Here is a 23,025-nt window from a genome sequence, read left to right on the forward strand (position 1 = left end):
TCGGTCTGTGTGTGTGAATGATGTTTGCTTTTCACTTTCTGACCATGTTTATATAATTCTGATCATGTGACAATCTAGCGCTGGTCCAGGGTGTTAGAGCACGTTCCTTGGCTAACTTAGTGAAGAATGTGGAACTTATAGCGCCTATGTGGTATCTATCTCCAGCCAAGTTAATATGAACCCTCTGTACTGCTAAGAGCCCTGACCCAGCAAATGAGGTCCCAACCTCTGAAAGAGGCCCAGGAGGAGTCTGGTCTACAGACTACCTGCCACTCTGATCTTTACCTGGGGCCTAATACCAGCCTGCAGCTGCAATTACGGCCGATAGTAAAACAACAGTTTTGCAGCCATAAGAAAAACACTGGATGACTCCTAAAATTATTTCAGGCAGGTTTGGAATCTGATACACTCCAGACTGTCATAAGCCAAGCCCTTAACACTGAGCCTGGGTTAGTCTGGGTTATGGGCTCCGTTATCCAAAGAGAAGAAGGATGAGTCCCAAATCTCACTCTATTCCTTATGTAGTGCACTACTTTTGATCAGAGCTCTACAGGACTCAGAGTCGAGTCAACCTTGCCTGTTTTGTCAGAGATCGATCTGTTTGTAGAATCAGATTGCGACTTAGTGCGTACCAGAGGATCAGCTTGAGGGTGAACACCAAGGGAGCGTACTGCACACACACACAGACACTAGATACTTTGTTCAATGTGGACGTAAGAGCCACATGTAGGTAACTGTCTATTATTTTGGGACAACCAGAAAAGCTGTGTGTTTTTTTTAAATGTAACCTTTATTTAACTAGGCAAGTCAGTTAAGAACAAATTCTTATTTACAATGACATCAGAACGACAGATTTTGACCTTCTCAGCTCGGTTACTGGCCCGACGCTCTAACCACTAGGCTACCTGCCGCCCCAGAAGTAGTATCCCATTGACACTCAGTAAAACATGCGGCTTTGATGTGCTAATTAGCCTGAGAAAATCATGTGTCTTTGATCAGTGGGACTGCTTCTGCAGGGCAAAGAGGTTTCAGGGGCCACAAACCAGAGAGGGCATGTTCTATGCTTGGGTTCCCATTAGGCTGAATTAAATGGTATGGCATTCCACACCCCCAGCTGTGATAACTTCTCCCAAATGTGATAATAGTCATTGGTAGTAGTGGAGACATTTTACAACTTTATCCCTTACGAAAAAAGTTTGCAGTCAGAATGCAGTATAACTGCACTACACTGCAGTATGCTACAAATACTGCATCCAAAAATAACAGCTTTTTTACTGCAGTAATTGTGCAGTGTAACTGCAGTTAGAGCGCAGTATGTGATAACTTCTCCCAATTTTGATGATAGTCACTGCAGTTATTCTGCAAGTACTGTTTCGAAATACCACAGTAGACTGCAGTTAATGCACTTTTATGGCAGTTTCAAAACGGCAATCTTTTTTTGTAAGGCATACAAGAGAGAGCATGCATGGAGATTCAACATTCCAAATATGTTGTCTAACAGCCTATCAAAATCTAAGTGAGAAAGAATGCAACATCTAAAACACAATGCATTAAAGTCGCTGGCAGGTCCAGTGACGTTGGTTTAGCCCCCCTGCCCAACCCCTTTGAAATGGTCTTTAATGGGTACCAGATTTTTCACCCAGTAATCTAATCTCTTGCCAGCAGTTTCTCAAGGTATCCTACAGTTTGCGCTGAAAGGCATCCTCACCTTTAAGGAGAGCGAGGAGTGTGTGGGGTGTGTAAGAACGGAGTTGCAGACGCGGGACTTCCTTCGGCTCTAAAATGTTTGTGAGTTTGTGATTGTGGTCAGCGCTGCACACTGGAAAGAGCCATATTTAATATAACCTAACACAAGCCACGGGTGCATTTTCCAGCGCAACACGAAATATTACGAATACGGGGAAATTTAACTTTCTCTATCCAGATTTTATCCAACAGTGTGGGCAAATAACGGAACAATGGGATTCTTACGGGATGTTCGAGATTAACATTTTACGGTCGTGCGCAGTCCTCAAATTCTGAATTTGGATGATCGGAACTTTTTTGTGCGAGCGTTTAGTTTGCTGTTCTCCCAGCAACGGATTCAAACCTGCTCGTTTGGACTGCATTTTGAGATGAACAAAAAGTGACATAGTGACTCTCATCTCTTCTGCACTCCTAAAAGATTTATACAACGCCATGAAAGGTACAGTATGTGTTATGCAAGGTGCTGTTCATCTTTAAAACAGTTTTGAGAAGTTTGAAGTAGGAGCCCAAAAAATGGTTTCGATAAATTCTGTATCTGTGCCTGAGTGTTGCACATCTGGATGAGATTAAGTGCTTGTTGTGTGGAATTCAGCAGTATTGTGAAATGACTTGGCCTTTCTCCGCCAGTCGCATCATTCTCTATAGTAGTGCATTGATTGAGTAACTGTTTTTGTTTGGTTACTTTAGGTCCTTTGTGATATACTGTATATCAGTGCTGCTTTTGTTCTAGCCTGTACTAACAATAAGACCGTGTGCACAATTGTTATTCAAAGGGAAATATTAATATATTTTAGGCAGGGAGGTGTATTACATTGATTTGATTCTCTCCTTATGATTCCATGTATAGATCTAATGTAGCCTATTGCATTTTTACAAAAAGTTAACTCCCCTGTGGGACACCAACGTTTTGTTACCCCTGTGACACATGACCTAATGACGCCATAGATGGGGACTCATCTCATATGTCTCTCAGAAGTGATCGAGGAACAATGGGACACGTCATTCAGTATGTTCATATGCACATGAAAAATAATGGTTCTAAATAGTACCAGATAGAGGTTATTTGTCTTGTAACCATAGTGGACTCTTTTGGTGCTATATAGAACCCTTTTTTGAAAATGCAATACAGAGCAATGCTCATTAGGTTCTAAATGGAACCTGTATGGTGTTATAAAGAACCCTTTGCCTGAGGTTCTATAAAGGACCATTAACAAAGGTTCTATATTGCACCAAAAAAAGGTTCCGCTATGTTACAACCCTTGTTGGGGCTATATAGAACCCTTTTTATTGTTCTTCACAGAACCTTTAGGGACAATGGTTCTATAAGGAACCTTTCTCAATCTGAAATGTTCTTTGTAGAATAACCATACATTGTTTTTGATTCTGGTCAGCCATATTATATTGTTCAAATTCCTTAGGTGTTATTATTGTGTTAACTGACACATTTAATCAAGTGAGCTATGCCTAGAACACCTGCAGGTCCCTGAGGAGAGAATTTAGATTGAGAACCACAGACTGATTTATTAAACAATTCCCAATTGACACAAGGCCGTACATGAGTATTTTACAAGACACAATCACTTGCCACAATCATATCAAATGTATGGTGCCTAACACAACACATTACATAAACTGGAATGACACTCTCACTCACGGTCGCACAAAAAGAGCTGTGAGCAAGCCACACCACCAAAATATTCTAATGAGCCACAGCCCCTACATTTTAATTACCACTAAAAGAGCAAAGAGCCCTTTTGGGAACTGTAAAGAACTACGGTAGAGCTCAAATGGTCCTTTGAGGCATTATGGGTCCACATAGAACCCTCATTTTTTAGTGTGTAGTCATCTCTCTATCATAGACACAGAGTCCCAAATGGCGCCACCTTTCCTTATAAAGTGCACTACGTTTGACCAGGGCAGCTAGGGATCTGGTCAAAAGTAGTTGAAAGAGAGCAACCCGGCTCCACGTATTTTACTGGTTTATGACTCACTGACACCCTCCCCGGTTAGAGGGGAATAAAGCAGTCCAAGAGTTTTTTTATTTTTTTTTATTTTTTCACCTTTATTTAACTAGGCAAGTCAGTTAAGAACAAATTCTTATTTACAATGACAGCCTACGAACAGTGGGTTAACTGCCTTGTTCAGGAGCAGAACAACAGCTTTTTACCTTGTCAGCTCTGGCCCGAAGCTCTAACCACTAGGCTACCTGCCACCCCAGGTAACACACTAAGGAACTTTAATCACACACAGAAGAAGATGAACATGGATATGTTTTCTGTGTTCACGCATCCCTGTGTGTGATTAAAGTTCCTGTGTTCTATCCACCCACACTCACAGACTGGTATAACACAGTACAGATTTTAGTCAATATTTACTCCCTTGGAGAGCATGCGTCAGGCTGCCTAGCCAATCTGTGCCTGGAGAGACTGCACTGCTAGAGCGTGCACTAGGGTGAGACACATGGCTATTGTTCGATTGGCTGAAGCCATGAGCTGTAGGAGATATTGATCTCTCACATGACGGGGAAGAAAGAGTGAGAATGGGTGAGTCAGACAGCGTGGCTCCAGAAAGCAAATAAACAAAAGCTCACACAAACAGTGAAATGTAACACCCTCGGCAGGAGATTCTGTAAAAGCCACCCCTAAAATATGTGCAGCATATTTACAAAAGGGAAGGATTCCCCTGCCGGAGATGTCAGTAGTGGTGCTCCCCGCCACCCCATGTAGTTATTCCATGCAGTCACTCCATCAGCTGCAGGTCAGGAGCTGCCAGGGAACAGAGGATTTAAGGCATCCATGCGGGTGGCACTTTGGAGTATGGCCAGCCCACTGTAACAAGTCCAGGTGCTGGGTGGGGGTTTCCTCACAGAGGCAGGCCATGCCCCAGTAGTGTAGAGTAGGTGCGGCGGTGGTTCCCCCACAGAGGTGGGCAAGTCCCCCAGGTCAGGAGGCAGTGCTGGTGAGACCAGGGCAGGTGGTGAATAGGTTGTTCCCCTGGGATAGGACACTGGAGGGTGAAGTCTGGATGGCTGGCCCCGGCGAGGTCTGATCCAACCCCCACAGTCATGTTGGTGGTTGAGTGCAGAGGCAGCAGGACCAGGACTGGAGCTGGGTCAGGCAGTACACGCTAGGCAGGGGAATCCTGAAAACACAGAACCGGACCCAGGGCTGTGGTTCTGTCAGGTGAAGCTGTACTGTCAGTAGATGGTGACAGTGCTGTGGCTCGGTCCCCCCATGGGCCCAGGTAGCAGCAGACAGGTCCGGTGCTGCTGGAGGGTCCCCTAGTGCAGGGACAGGCAGAGAGTCAGAGGCAGACAGGGGCGATGGCTTTCCGGGTAGCTTGGCTGTTGATGATCCGGTGGCTGTGAGGACTAGAGTCCAGTCAGCAACATAGGCTTACTACCATGTGGCAATGCTACTGGAAGCGCATAGGCCGCCCGGGCACGGGAGAGGACTCTCCCAGACTCTACAGCAGTGGAGGGGGGATGGGGAATTTACATCTTGTGTGTGCTTAGTCTCCATAGCAGGCAACTCATGAGGACCAGCGGGGGCCGAGGACATGTTCTCAGTTGTTGCCAGGGCTGGAGCGGCATTATAGTCACACCAGATGGTCACAGTCACATCTGGCGACGGTGACAGGTCTGAAAAGACGACCCGTTGCTGCTGTCCCCCATATGACTGTCCCATGCTCTCCACTGCAAACCGCTGGGAATAGCTCACCTGACAGGAGGAAGCCCCGGATCTGGTCCTCTGCTGCGAAGTATCACTTGAGAAGACTGTATATTCCTCTCAACATGGGCAAAACGGGACTCCTGCACACACTATGACAAATGCAGCGATGTCCACGGCGCTGCAACTCCCCGGCACTCCAACGCAGAAGAACAATCCACGTGCTGGGTTGCTGGGGATGCGGCCCCACCTGGTGCTGAATAGTATCACACAGGTGGAGGAGAGGGAACATTGGGTCCATGCTGAACCTCGGCACCCTCTCTGGTTCACATAGGCTCCAGAGAGGGTAGTAGTATCTCCACATGGTAGTAGTCCACTGGATCCCCCGGGAACCATACTCGAAGGACCATGAAAGAGAGTGACCTGGCTCTATGTATTTCACTGGTTTATGACTCACTGACAATGCCCCCGGTTAGAGGGGAACAAAGCAGCCCAAGAGATAACACACACAGGTGCTTTAATCACACACAGGAACCTCTTCATGTACCTCTTCATCTTCTTGGGGTGTATATGATGCCATTAGGGACGCAACCAGGGTCATAGAGTTTGTGTTAGTGAGCGTCTCTTAATTTATCTAAGCAGTGGCGTCATTATTTGCTAATTATAATAACCGCCACGCCCAACATATCCCACCCCTGTCGCCCTTCCCTCCCCCTCCCCCTCACACTGCCCTCAGACGACACTGCCTCTCTCTTCAAAAGGGTTCTTTGGTTGTCCCCGTAGGAAAACCATTTTGGGTTCCAGGTAGAACCCAAAAAGTTTCTACCTGGAACCAAAAGGTTTCTACTTGGAGCCAAAAGGGGTTCTTCAACAGGTTCTCCTAAAGGGACAGCCAAATAACCCTTTAAGGTTCTAGATAGCACCTTTTTTTCCCCAAGAGTGTACATCTGCTAGCCATTATGAGTGATGTTCTTCTTTCTCTGCCGCCGACCTGCGCTGGGTTCTAGTGTAGTGTAGCGAAGTTGAATTAGAGTTTACGGTCAACAACCCAGAGAAACCGCAGCCTGTGGCTTATACAGGAGTCCTCCTGTCTCCTTCCCACACAGAGAGAGGCACTTGATGGGGAGTTATAGCCTCCATGACATACCACGATGATAAAGCTATGTGCTGAGTAAGGCCTATTTATCCTTCCTATAGAGAAAGGCATTTGTGTAGTATCCTGGCTGCCACAAATGCCTGTTGGTGTCCTGTATCCATTTGGTTACCTAGTCTGTGTCTCAAATGGCACCCTATTTGCTATGGTGCACCTCATTTGACCAGAGCCCTAATGTTGATTTTTGTGGTCAAATAACCATTTCTTTGTGGATTTTGATCAGTGCTTATTGTCTTGCTGGAAGATCCACTTGCGGCCAAGTTTCCGCCTCCTGGCAGAGGCAACCAGGTTTTTGGCTAAAATGTCCTGGTACTTGGTAAAGTTCATGATGCCGTTGACCTTAACAAAGGCCCCAGGACTAGTGGAAGGAAAATAACCCCATAACATCAAAGATCCACCTCCATATTTAACTGTAGGTATGAGGTACTTTTCTGCATAAGCTTTTCAACACCAAACCATCTACTGGTGTGTGGGGTCATAGCATCGGTTCCAATCCAAGTGCCAATGCCGTTTATCAAACTCCAGGAGGTGCTATGGTCAGATGACATGGAAATAGAGCTAAATGGTTAATTGACCACAAAATAAACATTTTGCAATGGCCATCTAAATCTTCGGACTTGAACCCCATTGAAAACATGTGGTTTGTGGTTTGAATTGAAGAGGGCAGTCCACAAGAGCGGATGAAGGATATCAAGTATCTGTGAAGATTCTGTATGAAGGAAGGGTCTAAGATCCCTCCCAACATGTACTCCAGTCTCATAAATCATTTTAGAAAAAGGCTCAGTGTCTTTATCCTCGCATAGGAGGGTGCTAGAGAATTGAAAACAGGGTGACAATAGTTTTAACACCTATCTTTTTTAGATTTTTAAAAAATTACTTGTAAAGCAAAATCTTTTTCTCTGAGCAATTGTAATAGTATAAAATAATATAATTTCCCTCGTATTTGTTTATCTTCATCAAGGGTGCCCATAATTCTGAAAACGGTCCCTTCAGGATCTTGCGATTTACTTTGTGTGATAGTTGAGGTTTTAAAGGCTTGATTTCTATAATAAGGTCTCTCAGCCAGAGTAGTAACAGAACAGTTGTTGGGAGAACATTCTGTCCTGACCTCTGCTGAGGGGGGGGGGGGTTACTCACTCCTCCTGCAGTACAATGAGGTATCATTAACCATGGTGGCTGGGGAGTTGATATACGTATAGCCTGCGTCCCAAATGGTACCCTATTCCTCATAGGACTTTGACCAAAAGTCGTGCAATATACACAGAATAGGCTGCCACTTGGGATGCAGACACACAGCGTACGAAGGTTTCCTGACATGCTTATTACTCTATGCAGTGGGTTTCAGTGTGTGACTGCGGCACTATATTCAAAATAGATATCGATTGCATTTGTTCTGGAACCAATGGAGTATACACTGTTCATTTGTTGCCGTGCTTGTGTGTGATTCTTCTCTTGGACCTCACTCTAACACATGTGTATCTGTTGTTATTCCCACAGACGATTTTGCCGACGAGGAGGAAGTACAGTCTTTTGGATACAAGCGGTTCGGTGAGTACAACACAACTCTCTTCACTCTCTTTACTCCCACTCCCCAACTGAGATCAATGTCAATCTTTCTCATCACCATCAAGTGATACTTTTCATGCGTCCTAAATGGTGCCATATTCCCCATGGGCCCTGGTCAAAAGCAGTGCCATTATATAGGGAATACTGTAGGGTCTCTTTTGCGATGCAAATCAAATTTGATTTGTCACATGCGCCGAATACAACAGGTGGAGGTAGACATTACAGTGAAATGCTTACTTACAGGCTCTAACCAACAGTGCAATTTTTAAGTTAAAAAAAGGTTTTAGGTGAACAATAGATAAGTAAATAAATATAACAACAGTAATAAAGACACAATGCAAATAGTCCGGGTATACCCGTTCAGGAGTCTTATGGCTTGGGGGTAAAAACTGTTGAGAAGCCTTTTGGTCCTAGACTTGGCGCTCCGGTACCGCTTGCCATGCGGTAATAGAGAGAACAGTCTATGACTGGGGTGGCTGGGGTCTTTGACCATTTTTAGGGCCTTCCTCCTACACCGCCTGGTGTAGAAGTCCTGGATGGCAGGCAGCTCAGCCCCAGTGATATTCTGGGCTGTACGCCGTACCCTCTGTAGTGCCTTGCGGTTGGAGGCTGAGCAGTTGCCATACTGGGCAGTGATGCTCTCGATGTTGCTGCTGTAGAACCTTTTGAAGATCTGAGGACCCATGCCAAATCTTTTTAGTTTCCTGAGGGGGAAAAGGCTTTGTCGTGCCCTCTTCACGACTGTCTTGGTGTGTTTGGACCATTTTAGTTTGTTGGTGATGTGGACACCGAGGAATTTGAAGCTCTCAACCTGCTCCACTACAGCCCCGTCGATGAAAATGGGTGCGTGCTCGTGCTCGGTCCTCCTTTTCCTGTAGTCCACAATCATCTCCTCAGTCTTGGTTATGTTGAGGGAGAGGTTGTTGTCCTGGCGCCACCCGGCCAGGTCTCTGACCTCCTCCCTATAGGCTGTCTCGTCGTTGTCGGTGATCAGGCCCACTGTTGTGTCTTCTGCAAACTTAATGATGGTGGTGGAGTCGTGCCTGGTCATGCAGTCGTGGGTGAACAGGGAGTACAGGAGGGGACTGAGCACGCACCCCTGAGGGGCCCCCGTGTTGAGGAACAGCTGTTATGTAGCCATTGTTTTACATCTCAGGACAGACACAAGGCAGTATGAGCTGTGACTACTCACTGCCTTTGGGACCGTGCGGGGTTAAACATAACAGCTTTTTCTGGGTGACAGCCTTTGGTTTAGCCCGTACCAAAAGCAGCACTCACAGCTTGATGGGGTCAGGAGGTCACCAGTTCATAAACACATACACTCATTCACTGATAGACATGCATACACACACATACTTACACACTCACATTCTCAAACTCACATACACATAAAGACAAAGCGAGAGAGGGAAAGAGAAGAAATGGGAAAGACAAACACACCCCCTGGGATGGAGAACGAGAGAACGAGAGAGCGAGAGTACTGCACCATTGTACTGTTGATCCAAGGAGGGATTTGGGAGCCTCTCTGTCTCTCTCTCTCTGGAGAGAGTTACTCCAATCCAGAATGACTTGGTCCATCAGTAAGGATGAAGGGATGGAGGGAGTGGTCCCCGATGTTGACCCCAGCACCAGCGGAGACTAGCTCAAACTGTGCTTTACCACAATCTCTCTCATCACAGTGTCACCCGAGAGGAAGCGTCCTGTTTGTCTTCGTGTGAGTAGCCTGCGCCGCGAGCCCAGCCACCCCTCCACTCATGGACTTGCGTTCCAAATGGCACCCTATATAATGCACTCGTTTTCACCAGAGCCCTATGAAAGGGAATAGGGTTCTATTTCGGACGCAGACAATGACAGCTGTTGGCCTGGCCTGCTCTGCTCTTATTGGCCCCGCCTCCTCACTCTGGATTTGTTATTGTGCAACAGAACTATCTGCGTGAGGATCAGAACAAAGTGTATAGCCTTGTTTTTTAAGTGCGACGTGTGTAACCTTTGAACTTTGAACCATTTATTTTTTCTCTATGCCTAGCTTTAGTATTAATGCCCTGTTGTGCAATGTGCAATTTTAATGAAAAGGCTTGTTCACTGCTACATGGAACCAGTGCCCCCTGTGTAGAGATGCCACCATGGAGACTCAATGGAGAGGGGTGTCGAGGTGTCTCAACCAGCATAGGGCATTTTACTGAATTTCCACTATAAGACTTTACCCCGGTGTTTGGCCGAAAGACACAGACTTTTGTGATTTCAGCTATGATTCTTGGTCTACACTGTCTAAACTGTCTACACTAGCCCCCCAAAATACCTAAATAGGGCTTTTCCACTGCTGCACTGGTGAAACTGGGGACAATGTCCTCAAAATCGTAGGGCCAGAGGTGGGGATGAGGGGTGGTGTTACTGTAATTATGGGAAATGTGGCTAATATATAGGACAATCCCGATCTTGGCTATTAGTGTCATGCAGATGTGACAGTTTTAGTGGTTTATTTAACAATACGATGTCTTACTGAAAATTAAACGGATGGTTATGAAAGTTCCTCTGTCCCTTTTTGTTTTAACTCGCCTGCCTCAAGTTGTTTATCAGACGTTCCTGCTCCAGTATGTCCTTCCGTTTAACCTCGCTTGGGAATTCCAGACAGCGGCTGGTGCTAGTAGTCCCAATGTTCTTATGAAAAGCAGGCTGATCCGTAAGGCAGGTAGAGAATTCGCAGAGCATCGAGCCAAACGCTTTTTCTTTTTCTCAGCATATCCTAACTCTCTCAGGACAAGATGGCTGTATTTTCAGAGTGAGACAGAGCAGAGTGAACTCAGGCTTACCTCTGGCGTTCTTTCCGGCACGAAGAACTTGGGATCGTGGTATTAAAAGCAAGAAGGTGTAATATCAACACACATGTCCTACTAACACTTTGTGACCACATGTTGAAATGTTTTTATGTGCTTTTGGTGAAGTCTTGACCCAATTGGCGACATATGTCTGGAGTCACCATTTAACTCTCTCTCTTTCTCTCTGTGTCAGAAGAAGCTGAGAGGATATGGCCTTGGGTTTACGCACGGATACATATTCAACAGATATAGTCCTGTTTCACTTTCTTCTCTCTCTCTCTCTCTCTCTCTCTCTCTCTCTCTCTCTCTCTCTCTCTCTCTCTCTCTCTCTTATATTTATATATATGTGTGTGGGCTGAGTGAATTCGTATGGTATTCCCATCAGTCTCTCCTCTGCCAAATTGAAGCCAGCTCAAAGTTTCTGACATTTTTTTTTCTGTGGGGGGTTGACATAGGAAGGTCATTGGGAGGAGGGGAAAAAATGGACTCTGTTGTTCGGCCGAACCCCCACAGACTCTTTTAAAGCTGGAAAAAAGTAGGATCTGTCATGGGCCTGAGGAGCCGTCAGCCATCTTGGACTTCAACCACTAACCTGGGCATCATTACTTTCATATCTTCTGCTGTCCGTTAGTGACGTGGATGAGTGAGCTCTGTCTCTCCAGTCCAGGTAGAGGCTTGGAACAGTCAGAGGAGCACATGTAGAGAAGTAATTTTTTGTCATGGTGGGTGGACTCCTGAGATCTGAGGTTTGAGGGTTTCTCTTCAGATGAGTCCCAAATGGCACCCTATCCCCTATGTGGTGCACTATAAAGGGATTAGAGTGCCATTTTGATGCAGACTTCTTCTGCTTCTCTCAAACATCTTGGTTTGAGGAGTCAGGCCAGGCATCCTGCTGACGGCGTTAAACCCAGAGTGTGCTGATCAGTTTCCTGAACTTGTTATGGTTTCACTCCCGGTCGGCACGGCCAGGTATATTCCAGGAGAGGGTTGCGGTGTGGTGCTGGAGTCGGGCCCGGGCCAAGCTTTGTCAGCAGCAGCAGCATAACCAGCCATACTGGTGGTTTCGCTCCAATGGGTTTGGCTGGCATGGGACGCACTTCACGTACCCCTCCCCTACCCAACCTCAACCTCACCCCTCTGACTCACCCTATTCCTATCCTCACCCACCACAGAACATTTATGAGTGTCCCAGCCTCATGCTTGGTGAGGTTGGGAAAATAAGTGAATTCAATATCGAAAGACATTGACGTTGAATGAGACATAGTATGCCACTGGATCTTTCCCAGTGATCCCAATGAATTAAGCTGTGTCATTAATTATCTGCCGATGCTATGTCGTGTTAGGCAACACTATGAAGGAGTGGAATGCACTTTTATGGGGTTCTTCTGTTACGGAAGCTGTGGTGTTGCAGTAACAAACCCCAGTCCCCATATTTCTCTCTCTCTGTTAAAAGAGATTTTGTTTACCCATTATTGTTGTGAAGGAATGTCTTAAATGTGCTTTACCACCTTTTCTGCATTTGAGAGGTTTGTTTGGGCTATATAAGGAGTAGAGGGAGAAGGATATGTTCATTTTCTCTCCCTCCCTGTTGTTTCCGTTCTCTTTTCATTTGCTTTTGGCCTGTAGTCCAGTTTGATTGTACTTTGGTTCTATTCAGGCAGTTTGGAGATGGCTTTATTCTATTTATGTTCATTGCTCAACCATGCAATAAAGCAACCTGTAAAATGTTGTTCATATTCTTGCAGTAAATATTGTGAATTTAGGTGTCACAGTGGGGTTTTGGAACATGGATGACCAGTGATGTTTTTGCCAGAGTAAACACATGTGCTGGTGCTTAAACCTTATTTTCATTTAATTTTGCAATTCAATATTTCAGTGACTCTGGTTCATTTGTGTCTGAAGAAAAACAGCCTCCCACTACACACACACACACACGCCTGAGGAGGCTGGTGGGAGGAGCTATAGGAGGACAGGCTCATTGTAATAGCTGGAATGGAATAAATGGAACAAAGTCAACCATGTGGTTTCCATATGTTTGATACTGATACACAACCACATGCTTGACTTTGTTCCTTTTATTCCATTCCAGCTATTACAATGAGCTTGTCCTCCTATAGCTCCTCCCACCAGCCTCCTCAGGCGCGTGTGTGTGTGTGTGTGTGTGTGTGTGTGTGTGTAGTGGGAGGCTGTTTTCCTCACACACAGGTGAACCAAAGTCACTGAATTGCAGAATGAAATGAAAATAAGGTTTAAGCACCAGCACATGTGTTACTCTGGCAAAAACATCACAGTTCACCCGTGTTCCAAACCCCCACTTTGACTCCTATATTCACAATATTTACTGTTTAATTCTGACGGAGAAAAAGAGAAGTTTCTTCCAATGCTTTTGGCGTCCATTTTTGTTGTACATGAGAAAAACCTTTCAACCTTGTTTTTATTTTGTTGCCAAAATGTATAATCTCTGTTTTCCTAATCACTCCTCCCACCAACCTCCACACACACACACCATAATATCCTACCATGTCCTTGGGCTGACCCACGTTTTTTTTGTAGTACACTTTCTCATGTTTGAATTAGGCTCAAAATGGCCTCCTCTTGAGAGCATTTTTAGAGGTTTTTCTCTGGTTAAATATGAACTTTAAAATAACAGACTAAGTAGAGTCCATTGCCAGGCCACCTGTGTACCTTTAAGATCTCCTATGAAAAGGAGTATATTACACTTGGCAAGCAGGCAGTAATTTGTTCCAGAGACCACGCTTGCTGTACTGGAGACAACCATGCCTCTTTAAAAGGATTTCATGCTAAAGGTGTATGTGTCTGTTGGGGTTGAGGGGGGTGTGTGTGTGTGTGTGTGTGTGTGTGTGTGTGTGTGTGTGTGTGTGTGTGTGTGTGTGTGTGCATACGTATGTGTGTTTGTTTTGAATGTTCTAGAGACCCCAGGCTCCCTAAACCCCACACATGTTAATGATGAATTTGGGGATTCTAATTTCTACTCATTTAGCATAGCCTACCAATAAAAAAATCCCGAGACTGTTTTTGGAAGTCTGAAACTTTAATGAAAGAAAGAAATTGACCCAGCCAGCTGCCAAGATCAACCTACTGCTTCCTGGTTTCGAAAAGCGGAGCTGTAGTGGAGAACAGATGCATTCTGGTCCAAATCCCAGTCAAACCCATAATGACTATCACATTTTCAGATGTTGCCAAGACTGAGACGCAGAGAAAGTGGTGTCATATTTTATTTTCGAGGGCATTTTTCTGAACCCAGTATACCTACTTTTGCTTAATCTGCTTATCCCACCACTGCTAATGCAAAAGGGTGAGTTTACAGCAATGATGACAGGAAACACCATTTTCATAATAAGAGTTGGCATAAGTCAGAAAGTTTGGCATGAGCTGGGATTGTTTTCTTCATCTTTAGTCAGAGCTCTCAACATCTGGACCTCACACTAACATGGTCAACCACTTGTAAGACCATAACTCAACCATGCCAGCCTCAACAACAAGAGAGCACAGTCTGGTCAGGCCTCATCGGCTTTGTCATTGGCTAGGAGTAGACACCTTACGCACGTAGAGCAGCGCTCCACTTCACAGACTTGTGAGGTTAGTTTTGTTCTGTCTTTTTCACCAATTATTATCCTTAAAGGTCATTGACCTGGACTGTATACATAAGGCTTGGACATTGTTTTTAAGACTGTTTTATAAGTCCTCACGGATACCAAACTAATTTGAATACCTATTTTGTCTGTTGTTGATTAGAGTTTGTTCCAGTAAGTGCTATTTACTTGGCAGATCATAGGCCCAAATGTCTGTCAGTCAGATGTCTGCTCTGAATCCCTTGTCTCTAATTGGTTAAACAAGTGTTTGACGGTCGGAGAGCGTACCACTCTCCAGAATGGCGTTTGTCTGTCTGCGCAGGTTTTGGAATCCCTTTGTGGAGATGCTATTCCTGTTCAACTAGCTGCAGTGAATGGCTTGCTATCATGGCAACTGACAGGCCACTCCCCTGCTTCCAGCCACAGATGTGGTAGGCCACCCAGGGGAACTCTATCAAACTTCCATCACCCACGATACAGCAAGGCAGACAGGAGATACTCTATTGTTTGAGCCCTCAGAATACAGCTCATCTCTTTGATTGGCGGTGCCTGCTTTCCTTTGCATGTTCATCTGTTGATGTTGTACATTTCTCAGGATTTGGGAGAAAAAACACATATATTTTGGTCATATATCACTGTCCATGTGGTTTCCTGTCACTCAAATGTGTCTGTGTGGAATTGTACTCCCACTCACGACTCAGAAATGACTCTCATCTGGTTTTTAACCTTTCGGATGTCATTTGTGTCCAAGGCAACGCTGTATTTATAATGGAAGTTTCTCTGCCTCTTTAGGGGTAAGAGTTTAATACCACTTATATGCCATTGAATGAATCTCACTTCCTTACTTTCACACCAAGAGACACTGAAACACAATTATTTCTCTCTGGTTTATGCGTTGCCTAAAGAGACACTTGACTGAAAACGACATAAACCACTTGAGAAGCTACAGTATTGATCCAACCAATAATACAGACCACGCTGGTTTTAGTGTCACTATGCAAACCACAAGTCATTATTCCACTGAATGACAGAGCTACTTATTACAACCTAACCTTAAAACCCCCCAAATCAAAAAGTGTCTTCTTCCAGATTGACCAGAAACCATCAAAACCAAACCAACACCACAGTGGGAGAGTAAAGTAACAGAACATGAGGTCACATGGGAATGCAAGCCTCATTGCCCAGTTCAAACGTAGTGCACTATAAAGGGAATAGGGGTGCCAGTTGGGATGCTGCCAGAAGCAGGAAGTTGTCTGTAATTGGCTAAACTGTGAGGACATGACTACAGTGATGCCATAGTAAAAGAGGTATAATAGGTCAGCTCTCCATATGGCCCTGTTACTGAGCGATATGGCCAAGGTAGTGATGACTTTGGCTGATGTGTGTTCGCCTGGGCAGTAAAAGAGTTGGTCCATTGTGACTTTCTCAACCTGCTTCCTATGAACTAGCCCAAGAATCTGCTCAACACTTTTATGGCCTCGTGGTTCTATCTGGCCCCCACATTTTTTATTTTACCAGGTAAGTTGACTGAGAGCACATTCTCATTTACAGCAACAGCCTGGGGAACAGTTACAGGAGTGAGGATGAAGGAGCCAATTGTAAGCTGGAGATGATTAAGTGACCATATGAGGGCCAGATTGGGAATTTATCAAGAACACCAAGGTTAACACCCCTACTCTTACAATAAGTGCCATGCAATCTTTGGTGACCACAGAGAGCCAGGACACCTGTTTATCATCCCACCCGAAAAACAGCGCCCTACACAGGGAAATCTCCCCAATCACTGCCTCCTACTGGCCCTCCAACACAACTTCCAGCAGCATCTGGTTTCCCATCCATGGACCAAACAGAACCAACCCTGCTTAGCTTCAGAAGCAAGCCAGCAGTGGGATGCAGGGGGGTATGCTGCTGGCATAAACATTGAACATCTGCAACATTGAAGCAGACTGTCGTGTAGTAGGCTCAGTAACATGAATACACAATGGGTATAATTAAGAGTAAGATTCCTCGGGAAGCTCATCACAGCATACATCATCAGCACATGCATACTCTTCTTCTCCCTATCTGAAATCCTGTTCTCTTTGTACTTCCGTTCTGTGTCAGAATACGTAGAATAAAATACCTGTATGTCTCCAGTGGTAACCGTGGGTAGTGCAGCAGAGCACATATTTCCACTTGTGAAAGTAAAGCTCTCTCTAAGAATAACCCAATGAAAGCATTCCACAATTCTTCAAGTTAACACTTATTTTTATACAAAGCACAGAATAATAACACTGATAAAACGCACACTATAGTAACCATACCGACAGTAACATCAGAATATCACATTGACACTTTAGCAGTCAATTACTGTACTCACAATCTTTCAGGTTTTACTGAATGTAGTCCTTTAGCCGAGCCGTGCATCCTCTCACTCTCCTTTTGAATATTCTGTTGTGAGTGCAAGGACACTTGGGAATCAGCTGCACCGTTTTATAGCGTGGCCTGCTCAGGACACAGAGAGAGATGCAACGAATTCTATGTCTTTACGTCGTCAAGAACATACAGTGGGGCAAAAAAGTATTTAGTCAGACACCAATTGTGCAAGTTCTCCCACTTAAAAAGATTAGAGGCCTGTAATTTTCATCATAGGTACACTTCAACTATGACAGACAAAATGAGAAAAGAAAATCCAGAAAATCACATTGTAGGATTTTTAATGAATTTATTTGCAAATTATGGTGGAAAATAAGTATTATACAAACAAGCATACAAAAGATTTCTGGCTCTCACAGACCTGTAACTTCTTGTTTAAGAGGCTCCTCTGTCCTCCACTCGTTACCTGTATTAATGGCACCTGTTTGAACTTGTTATCAGTATAAAAGACACCTGTCCACAACCTCAAACAGTCACACTCCAAACTCCACTATGGCCAAGACCAAAGAGCTCTCAAATGACACCAGAAACAAAATTGTAGACCTGCACCAGGCTGGGAAGACTGAATCTGCAATAGGTAAGCAGCTTGGTTTGAAGAAATCAACTGTGGGAGCAATTATTAGGAAATGGAAGACATACTAGACCACTGATAATCTCCTTCGATCTGGGGCTCCACGCAAGATCTCACCCCGTGGGGTCAAAATGATCACAAGAACGGTGAGCAAAAATCCCAGAACCACACAGGGGACCTAGTGTGGGGACCTGCAGAGAGCTGGGACCAAAGTAACAAAGCCTACCATCAGTAACACACTACGCCGCCAGGGACTCAAATCCTGCAGTGCCAGACGTGTCCCCCTGCTTAAGCCAGTACATGTCCAGGCCCGTCTGAAGTTTGCTAGAGAGCACTTGGATGATCCAGAAGAAGATTGGGAGAATGTCATATGGTCAGATGAAACCAAAATATAACTTTTTGGTAAAAACTCAACTCGTCGTGTTTGGAGGACAAAGAATGCTGAGTTGCATCCAAAGAACACCATACCTACTGTGAAGCATGGGGGTGGAAACATCATGCTTTGGGGCTGTTTTTATGCAAAGGGACCAGGGCGACTGATCTGTGTAAGGGAAAGAATGAATGGGGCCATGTATCGTGAGATTTTGAGTGAAAACCTCCTTCCATCAGCAAGGGTGTTGAAGATGAAACGTGGCTGGGTCAGCATGACAACGATCCCAAACACACCGCCCGGGCAACAAAGGAGTGGCTTCGTAAGAAGCATTTCAAGGTCCTGGAGTGGACTAGCCAGTCTCCAGATCTCAAGAAAATCCTGGAGGGAGTTGAGTCCGTGGACAACAGCCAAAACATCAATGCTCTAGAGGAGATCTGAATGGAGGAATGGGCCAAAATACCAGCAACAGTGTGTGAAAACCTTGTGAAGACTTACAGAAAACGTTTGACCTCTGTCATTGCCAACAAAGGGTATATAACAAAGTATTGAGATAAACTTTTGTTATTGACCAAATACTTATTTTCCACCATCATTTGCAAATATATTCATTAAAAATCCTACAATGTGATTTTCAGGATTTTTTTTCTAATTTTGTCTGTTATAGTTGAAGTGTACCTATGATGAAAATTACAGGCCTCTCTCATCTTTTTAAGTGGGAGAACTTGCACAATTGGTGGCTGACTAAATACTTTTTTGCCCCCACTGTTTGTGCTTGGTCCTTTTGTTTGGATAATTTTGTGTGGCGCACTGTAATTTGGTGCACCCTTTTAGACATGAAAGGGAAGTTTTACCCACACATGATCTCCCTCTTCGATGGGCGATTGTTTCACTCCCCTGTTTTGGCATCCGTATAGGATTTCCCTTTTTCTTGTGTGGCACGCACTCTAGTACGCACGCATTGTCAGAGACGGAGGGACTCTGTTTGCCATTTGCAAACAGTCTTTTAGAACTCGGGTCCAGCGTTCCACCGCGCCATTTGCCCGTGGGTAGTACATAGACACGTTGGAGTGTTTAATGTCTCTCATGGAGGAATGAAGTCCATTCCTTCAAAGTGAATTGGGCACCATTATCAATTACGATTTCGTAGCAATTTCCGTGGCATCTGAACAAATCAGTTAAGAATTTAATGATAGTCTGGGTAGTTACATTACTGGTAAACACAGCCTCAGGCCATTTACTGTAGTAATTCACGAGGGTGATTACGTAAAGAATATCTGCTGGGGTAGTTTCAAACAGACCAACAATGTCAATTCCAAATTTTCGCCGTGGACCTTCAGGAAAGGAAATAGGCTGGAGAGGCGTGACATGCGTCTTTGCAGTTTTGTCATTTGTCTGACAGAGTTGACATGTTGATATTGTAGTTTGTACAGACGTGTCCATTCCAGGCCACCAGTAGAGCTTACAGAGCCGTTGTTTTGTTCGGACGACTCCCTGGTGGTTGTCATGAGCTCGTGAAACCAGTCTGTGACGCAGTTTAATGGGCACTAGCAGACGGTTTGGACCATCTCACACTGATCCGTCTTGTACAGAGAGTTCCTCCCGAATGGGAAAGTAAGATACCAGATCTGGGGAAACATTTTTCCTCGTTTTGGTTCAGCTTTTTTTCAATCTGGCTGCGTAAAACACACAGTTCTGGGCATGTAGCAGATTCGGAGGAGAACTCAGCCACTGACAGTGTATTAAGCCCAGTGGATAGCAGGGCCACTAACTCAGGTTCAGTGATTAGGAGAACATGATATTTTGGCTAGCCGAACTGTAGAGGACCCGACGGAATCTGAAAAGGCAGTTGTGAGTTCTCATCATGAAGGAGGACCTGAAAGTTGGCACTAGCCAAATCAATGGGTGAGAATAAAGTAGCGCCTTGTAGTTCAGCGAAGAGATCTTCCATGTGAGGAAGTGGCTAACTGTCAATGATCACTGCTTTGTTTGGCTCGTACAAATCTACACACATGCGAACATCTCCATTTTTATTTTTAGTAACCACTATAGGGGATCCCATGGGGAGGCATACATTTTCTCTATGACATCAGGTCAGCAGAGACCACTTTTGTTTAACAGACAGTAGTAGTCGACTTAGTTTTTGTTGCACAGGAGTAACGCCATCTTTGACTTTCTGTGGTCAACTTGGGTAGTGCAGCAGAACACAACCTTGACCTTGTGTGTTTTTGGACCATGTTACAGTCTTCCAGAACAATACATCAACTGTACACAGTGCCTGTACACAGTACACCGTGCCTGTATATGTTGACATTACGTTGTTGGAGCTGTTTTGGCCAGAGTGTAGCAAAGTTTTAGTCCCAATAGTGTACTCAAAACATTACACTTTGTTACCAATGATAGGTCATGGATACAGCATTTGTGTGTCAAATCAAATTGTATTTGTCACACGCTTCGCATGAAACAAGTGTAGACTAACAGTGAAATGCTACTTACGGGTACTTTTACAACAATGCAGAATTATAGATAAAAAATACACCATTTTAAATAAAACAGAAATAGTGACACGAGGATTAAGTACATAGTGAATAACCAATAACAATAACAAGTAAAAAATAATATGTCTATATACAGTGATTACCAGAACAGAGTCGATGTGCAGTGGAATGAGGTCATTGAGCTGTGTACATACAGGTAGGGGTAAAGTGACTAGGCAACAGGATAGATAGTAGCAGCAGCGTGTGTGAAGTGTGAAAGTATGTGTGCGTATTTTTTATTTTTTTATTTTTTTATTTTACCTTTATTTAACCAGGCAAGTCAGTTAAGAACACATTCTTATTTTCAATGACGGCCTGGGAACAGTGGGTTAACTGCCTGTTCAGGGGCAGAACGACAGATTTGTACCTTGTCAGCTCGGGGGTTTGAACTCGCAACTTTCCGGTTACTAGTCCAACACTCTAACCACTAGGCTACCCTGCCTGTCATCAGTATGCATGTGTGTGCATGTTATGTGGGGGTGTAATGCAGTGTTTGTGTGTGTGTGTGTGTGTGTGTGTGTGGGTAGGTAGAGTCCAGTGTGTGTGCATAGAGTCAGTGCAAAAAAGGGTCAATGCACGTAGTCCTGGTAGCCATTTGATTATTTAGTAGTCTTGTTAAGCAGTCTTATGGCTTGGGGGTAGAAGATGGTCAGGTTCCTGTTGGTTCCAGTCTTGCTGCACTGGTACTGCTTGCTGTTCGGTAGCAGAGAGAACAGTCTATGGCTTGAGTGACTGGAGTCTTTTACAAGCTGGTCAGCGCATGCTCTGAGTACGCGTCCTGGTATTCCGTCTGTGAATGTTAAGCTGTTTAAAGGTTTCACTTACATCGGCTACACATCACACAGTCGTCCGGAACAACTGGGGCTCTCATGCACGGTTCAGTTTTGCTTGCCTTGAAGCGAGCATAGAAGGCATTTAGCTCGTCTGGTAGAGTTGCGTCGCTGGGCAAACTCGTGGTTGGGTTTCCCTTTGTAATCCATGATAGTTTGCAAGCCCGGCCACATCCCATCGCGTGTCAGAGCCGGCGTTATAGGATTCGATCTTAGTCCTGTATTGATGCGTTGCCTGTTTGGTGGCTCGTCAGATGTAGTGGTGGGATTTTTTAAAAGAGTCCAAATTATTGTCCCACTCCTTGAAAGTGGCAGCTCTAGTCTTTAGCTCAGTGCGGATGTTACCTGTAATCCATAAATTCTGGTTGGGGTATACGGTTGAAGTTGGAAGTTTACATACACTTAGGTTGGAGTCATTAAAACTAGTTTTTCAACCACTTCACACATTACTTGTTAACAAACTATAGTTTTGGCAAGTCAGTTAGGACATCTCCTTTGTGCATGACACAAGTATTTTTTCCAACAATTGCTTACAGACAGATTATTTCACTTATAATTCACTGTATCACAATTCCAGTGGGTCAGAAGTATAATTACACTAAGTTGACTGTGCCTTTAAACGGCTTGGAAATTTCCAGAAAATTATGTCATGGCTTTGGAAGCTTCTGTTGGGCTAATTGACATAGTTTGAGTCAATTGGAGGTGTACCTGAGGATGTATTTCAAGGCCTGCCTTCAAACTCAGTGCCTCTTTGCTTGACATCATGGGAAAATCAAAAGAAATCAGCCAGGACCTCAGAAAAAACATTGTAGACCTCCACAAGTCTGGTTTATCCGCGGGAGCAATTTTCAAATGCCTGAAGGTACCACGTTCATCTGTACAAACAATAGTACCCAAGTATAAACACCATAGGACCACGCAGCCATCATACCACTCAGGAAGGAGTTCTGTCTCCTAGAGATGAACGTACTTTGATGTGAAGAGTGCGTGCAGATCAATCCCAGAACAACAGCAAAGGATCTTGTGAAGACGCTGGAGGAAATGGGTACAACAGTATCTATATCCACAGTAAAATGAGTCCTATATCGACATAACCTGAAAGGCCGCTCAGCAAGGAAGAAGCCACTGCTCCAATACCACCATAAAAAAAGCCAGGCTACGGATTGCTACTGCAAATGGGGACAGAGATCGTACTTTTTGGAAATGTCCTCTGGTCTGATGAAACAAAAATAGAACTGTTTGGCCATAATGACCATCGTTATGTTTGGTGGAAAAAGGGGGAGGCTTGCAAGCCAAAGAACACCATCCCAACCGTGAAGCATGGAGGTGGCAGCATCATGTTGTGGTCATAAAATTTGGTCGCAAATGAGTCTTCCAAATGGACAATGACCCCAAGCATACTTCCAAAGTTGTGGCAAAATGGCTTAAGGACAACACAGTCAAGATATTGGAGTGGCCATCACAAAGCTCTGACCTCAATCCTAAAGAAAATTTGTGAGCAGACCTGAAAAAATGTGTGCTAGCAAGGAGGACTTCAAACCTGACTCAGTTACACCAGCTCTGTCTTGAGGAATGGGCCAAAATTCACCCTACTTATTGTGGGAAGCTTGTGGAAGGTTACCTGAAACGTTTGACCCAAGTTAAAACATTTAAAAGGCAATGCTACCAAGTCCTAATTGAATGTATATAAACTTCTGACCCACTGGGAATGTAATGAAAGAAATAAAAGCTGAAATACATAATTCCTTCTACTATTATTC

At 44.5% G+C, this 23,025-nt stretch overlaps 1 protein-coding gene across 1 annotated transcript in view; it reads left to right on the top strand.

Moving 5' to 3' along the window:
* Window positions 1-1,598: 1,598 nt before the first annotated feature.
* The window catches only part of LOC118361505 (collectin-12-like), a 54,740-nt gene continuing 33,313 nt past the window's right edge, over window positions 1,599-23,025 (top strand). Inside the window, exons 1-2 of the mRNA XM_035741497.2 lie at window positions 1,599-2,185; window positions 8,065-8,115. Coding sequence (XP_035597390.1) covers window positions 2,179-2,185; window positions 8,065-8,115 — 58 coding nt within the window. The 5' untranslated portion in view covers window positions 1,599-2,178. The remainder of the gene's footprint in view (window positions 2,186-8,064; window positions 8,116-23,025) is intronic.

Source organism: Oncorhynchus keta, chromosome 28 (assembly GCF_023373465.1).
Source record: "Oncorhynchus keta strain PuntledgeMale-10-30-2019 chromosome 28, Oket_V2, whole genome shotgun sequence".
In the NCBI taxonomy this organism is placed as follows: Eukaryota; Metazoa; Chordata; class Actinopteri; order Salmoniformes; family Salmonidae; genus Oncorhynchus; species Oncorhynchus keta.